The sequence below is a fragment of the Hibiscus syriacus genome, unplaced genomic scaffold (genome assembly GCF_006381635.1).
Source record: "Hibiscus syriacus cultivar Baekdansim isolate YM2019G1 unplaced genomic scaffold, ASM638163v2 tig00110328_pilon, whole genome shotgun sequence".
Classification (NCBI taxonomy): Eukaryota; Viridiplantae; Streptophyta; class Magnoliopsida; order Malvales; family Malvaceae; genus Hibiscus; species Hibiscus syriacus.
In genome coordinates, this window is record NW_024062685.1 from 2982205 (window position 1) to 2986531 (window position 4327).

The following is a 4327-nucleotide window of genomic DNA, read 5'->3' on the forward strand; positions in this document are numbered from 1 at the left end:
AACCCTTACACCCTACTTTTTAATAGATCAGAGGAACATGATTTGTATATGGGAGGAAAAAAAAGAACCTGTGATTCATAAAAGGACCTATAAAATTAAAATGAGTAAACTATGTATTTTGTCACTCAACTATATCCGCCGTTTTGTTTTGGTCAGTAAATTATTATGTTTTGGGTAAATTATGTGTTTAGTACGTAAACTATTAGTTATGGTCTATTTTAGTACATAATCTTTCGTTGTTTTCAAAATCATATCTAAAGTCTAATTTTTATTTTATTTTAGTACACCGTCGTTAAAAACTTTGGTTTTTGTTTCATTTTAGTATCCCGTTCAAAATTTAAAGTTAAGTTTTGAAAAAAATTAAAAGTTTATGAACTAAAACGAACCAAAATTGATAGTTTAGGTATTAAACGGATTAAGTTTTTAACGGAGGGTACTAAAATGAAACAAAAATTAAATTTTAGGGATGGTTTTGAAAAACTACAAATATGGACCAAAACGGATACTTTAGGTACTAAATGCGTAGTTTACCCCATTTTTTAAAATACACAGAACATTATGTTTTGGTTCCATTTTAGTTACCCACCGTTAAAAAATATTAATGGTGAGAATGACGTGTCACAATAAAGTAATGTTATGTTATTATTGAAAAAAGTAAAAAAATATTACGTCAACAATTCTTTTAGTTATTTAACGACGAGTGACCAAAACATAACGTCAAACATGATTTTGAAGAAAAAATTATGTGATAAAATGGAATCGTAAGAATATTTGGGTGACTAACACGTAGTTTACCGAATTAAACTAACAAGAACTCAAAACGCCTGTCTTTGGGTCTGACCTAATTTAATTATCTTATTATTAATTTTGCCTTTTCTTAATTGTGAAGAGAAATCTAAATGTGGGCTTTGAGCTGCGCACTGCATGGCCCAATGTTGATATTTTCTAATAAGAAAAAAAGAGAGCAGAAAACCGACGTTTACAATTTTATTATAGTTCTCTCTATATAATAATATTAACAGAAAAGAAAATGGAAGATACATACAGAAGAGAAAGGCGGAGGAAGGCGAAGACATAATTGTTGTTTGTGATCTCAGATCAGATCTATTAGCTAACCTCGGATTCCGTTTTTCTTGCAGATTTCGTTGCCCTTTCCTTCGTTTCGCATTAGTCGGTTTCTCAATTCCCTCTTCTATCTTTTATTCGCTTCTTGTTACTCAACTTTGCATTGAATTTCAATTCCCCTTTTTTTGGTATGTATTTTCAATCTTGTTGGATTCTTGTTGCTCATATTTGCAATCATGAATTGGAATTAAGTTTCTTGGTTTTCCTTAATTACTGAATCACCCTCATAATTTATCTCGTACCTATTGCTCCGTTTTCGGATTAATGCTGCTTTACTATTCAAAATTATTATGCAATCATTAGGTTTTGGATAGTTGCTTGACAAAAGAATTGTAAATAGTAGTTTTTAATTTCTGCATTCTTGATTTTATTTTTACAGCTAGCTCAGTTCTTAAGCGTTAATTCACGTTGACGTACATGGTTATTGGTGGCGTTACGATTTTGTAAGATTCCCTTTTGGACCTTTCTGTCTCTGCGTGTGCTGCTAGACTAATGTAACCAATCCCAAAGTTGGAGGCACCTTTTTTAATCATTATCTTTCACTTATACATGACTTCAACCACACTGTCCACCTCTCCACCACTCTTTGCTAGGACATCCGGAGAACCTACTCAACCTCACATTCCCGATGATCCGTCATCCTTTATGCAGTCCCAGGATGCCCCTGATATTGACCAAATAGAGTTACTCTCTGTGTCCTGGAACCAGGATTATGGCTGCTTTGCTGCTGGCACATCCCAAGGTTTCCGTATTTATAATTGTCAACCCTTTAAGGAAACCTTCAGACGTGATCTCAAAACTGGGGGTTTCAAAATTGTTGAAATGCTCTTCCGCTGCAACATTTTGGCACTTGTCGGTGGGGACCCCAATTCCCAGTACCCTCCAAACAAAGTTATAATCTGGGACGATCATCAAAGTCGCTGCATTGGTGAATTTGCATTTAGGTCTGAGGTTCGAGGTGTCAAATTAAGGCGTGATCGCATTGTTGTGATTCTGGAGCACAAGATATATGTCTACAGTTTTATGGATCTCAAGCTTCTTCATCAAATCGAGACTTTGGCCAATCCTAGGGGCCTCTGTTGCCTTTCTCATCATTCTAATACATCTGTATTGGCTTGTCCTGGTCTTCATCGAGGACAAGTTAGAATCGGACACTTTGGCCTCAATAGGATGAAACTAATTAATGCTCATGATTCTCATATTGCTTGCTTGACCTTGACATTTGATGGTCTACTTCTTGTAACTGCTAGTACCAAGGGCACCTTGATAAGAATATTCAACACAATGGAAGGAACTCGCTTACAAGAGGTACACTGCTGGACTATGGTTTTGTTTTCTCCTAAACTTATTGCTTAAGTAAATGTTGATTTTCCCCTGCCCGACCTGTGAAGTAGTGATCTAAATGTTAATAGTAGGTTTAGTGTTATTTATATTGTCAATTAGCATGCTGGACTCTTCAGCATTATGCTCATCTCCACTCAATCCTCTGCAATTTAGGTGCTCATAGTCATAGTTACTGTCCATGTAGGTACGAAGAGGAGTTGACAGAGCAGATATCTATAGCCTTGCCCTCTCACCAAATGCCCAATGGTTGGCTGTGTCGAGTGATAAGGGAACTGTTCATATATTTCACCTTCGAGTTAGAGTTTTTGGGGAGGATTCATCTTCTCTACAATATTCTGTCCAAGGTCCAGCATTATTTCATCAGAATTCTTCGACATCACTTGATGCTCTTATCACTCCAAGCACTGGTGCCAATCCTGGTTCATCATTGTCTTTTATGAGAGGTAATAAATGTGCTAAGCCTTTGTAGTATTTATACAGGTATTTTGTTACTTCTGTTATAACAGAATTGCATGCAACACATTTCATGAAATTTCCAATAAAAGTTAATTTTGTATGTTACAAAAAATTTAGGCCAGTGAATCGCTTGGTGTGGAAAATTTTATAGAAGATCGGATGTATATCAATGAGGATGGGTGAGAAACTGAGAATCAGTTGGTTGGGTTATATTAATTAAAATCTGAGTAATTCTGACATTTTCCAGGGGTTTTACCGAAATATTTTAGCTCAGAATGGTCATTTGCTCGGTTTCACTTAACTGAAGATACCCACCAATTCATTGCAGCGTTTGGATCTCAAAACAGTGTTATTATTGTTGGCACGAATGGGAGGTATTTGCTTCTCCTTAATTTTTTTGAACGCAATTCAAATGTTATTTTGTCATTGAAGAGGAATTGTGATTGATGTCCTCTTGAAATTAAGGAACTATGAAACAACAAGTTTTTAGCTGGTTTAATTAATTGTTTGAAGGTACGAAAATGCCTTGGATATGTTTACCCACCTCTTATTATATCGTTTTTATACCTTATTCAAGTCTATATATTTGCATAATTGTGCTCCTACCTGAATTTAAACTTTGAGAATTAGTTCTTCCATAAAACTATTCTGCTTCTTCTCTGACCTGATAATCAGAAGATATGTAACGATCCATTTCAATGGGGACATATAATTTCTTGTTAGTTATGGAGACGCTGTATATTTCATACTTAGCTCGGGTACTGAATTTAAAGAAACATAGCAAACTGTATAGCATACAAGTACTTCTAGAAACTTGGGGATTTGTGTTTTCTTGAGAAACAATCTGAACTTCACGACCAGAAGAGTATTTCCTACTCTCCTCTGCCTTCTTCCTTCAGTCAATTTTAAAAATCTCCTACTCTGTCTTACACCTTTTCTTATTGTCAGTTTCTACAGGTGCAGTTTTGATCCCGCTAATGGTGGAGAGCTGTTGCAGCAGGAATATGTAAAGTTTTTGGAAACTGATAGCCGGCATGCCTAGGTAGAACTGAATCCAGACAGTTGCTTCTGATCTTGTACAAATGGTCCCTATATATTTCACATGTACATATCTTAAAATCTTCCATGAAATGATGCGTGTTTCTTATTGTATAATGTCCACTAAATTGCTGTTCCAAGTACTTTGTATATGGGTAATAAATTGGTGATTAACGACAATATTCCACAGGACTAAAATTGACTCTATATCAGAGATATATTTCCTGGTACTTAAATTATTCTTGTCAGCCTGACAATTCCAAAGCGTCCTGGTTGCAAAAAATCATAGGGTTTTCTATTCCTTGCTTATATTACAACAAAGTTTGATGAGGGTCCCTGTATTCAGAATGCTCTTCACTGGATG

The 4327-nt window shown here is 35.5% G+C and overlaps 1 protein-coding gene across 3 annotated transcripts; it reads left to right on the forward strand.

Annotated features, from left to right (window-relative positions):
• Nucleotides 1–1038: 1038 nt before the first annotated feature.
• LOC120118478 (autophagy-related protein 18c-like) lies at nucleotides 1039–4127 on the forward strand. 3 transcript variants are annotated; one of them, XM_039138511.1, is made up of 6 exons: nucleotides 1039–1253; nucleotides 1505–1568; nucleotides 1719–2433; nucleotides 2654–2912; nucleotides 3173–3299; nucleotides 3874–4127. In XM_039138511.1, the coding sequence occupies exons 2-6, from the start codon at nucleotides 1543–1545 to the stop codon at nucleotides 3965–3967; spliced, it is 1221 nt and encodes a 406-aa protein (XP_038994442.1). In that variant the 5' UTR covers nucleotides 1039–1253; nucleotides 1505–1542; the 3' UTR covers nucleotides 3968–4127. The 3 variants fall into 3 exon arrangements, with proteins under 3 accessions (XP_038994442.1, XP_038994441.1, XP_038994440.1); XM_039138510.1 differs by having other exon boundaries at nucleotides 1039–1170; XM_039138509.1 differs by having other exon boundaries at nucleotides 1039–1170; nucleotides 1505–2433.
• The last annotated feature ends 200 nt before the right edge of the window (nucleotides 4128–4327 follow it).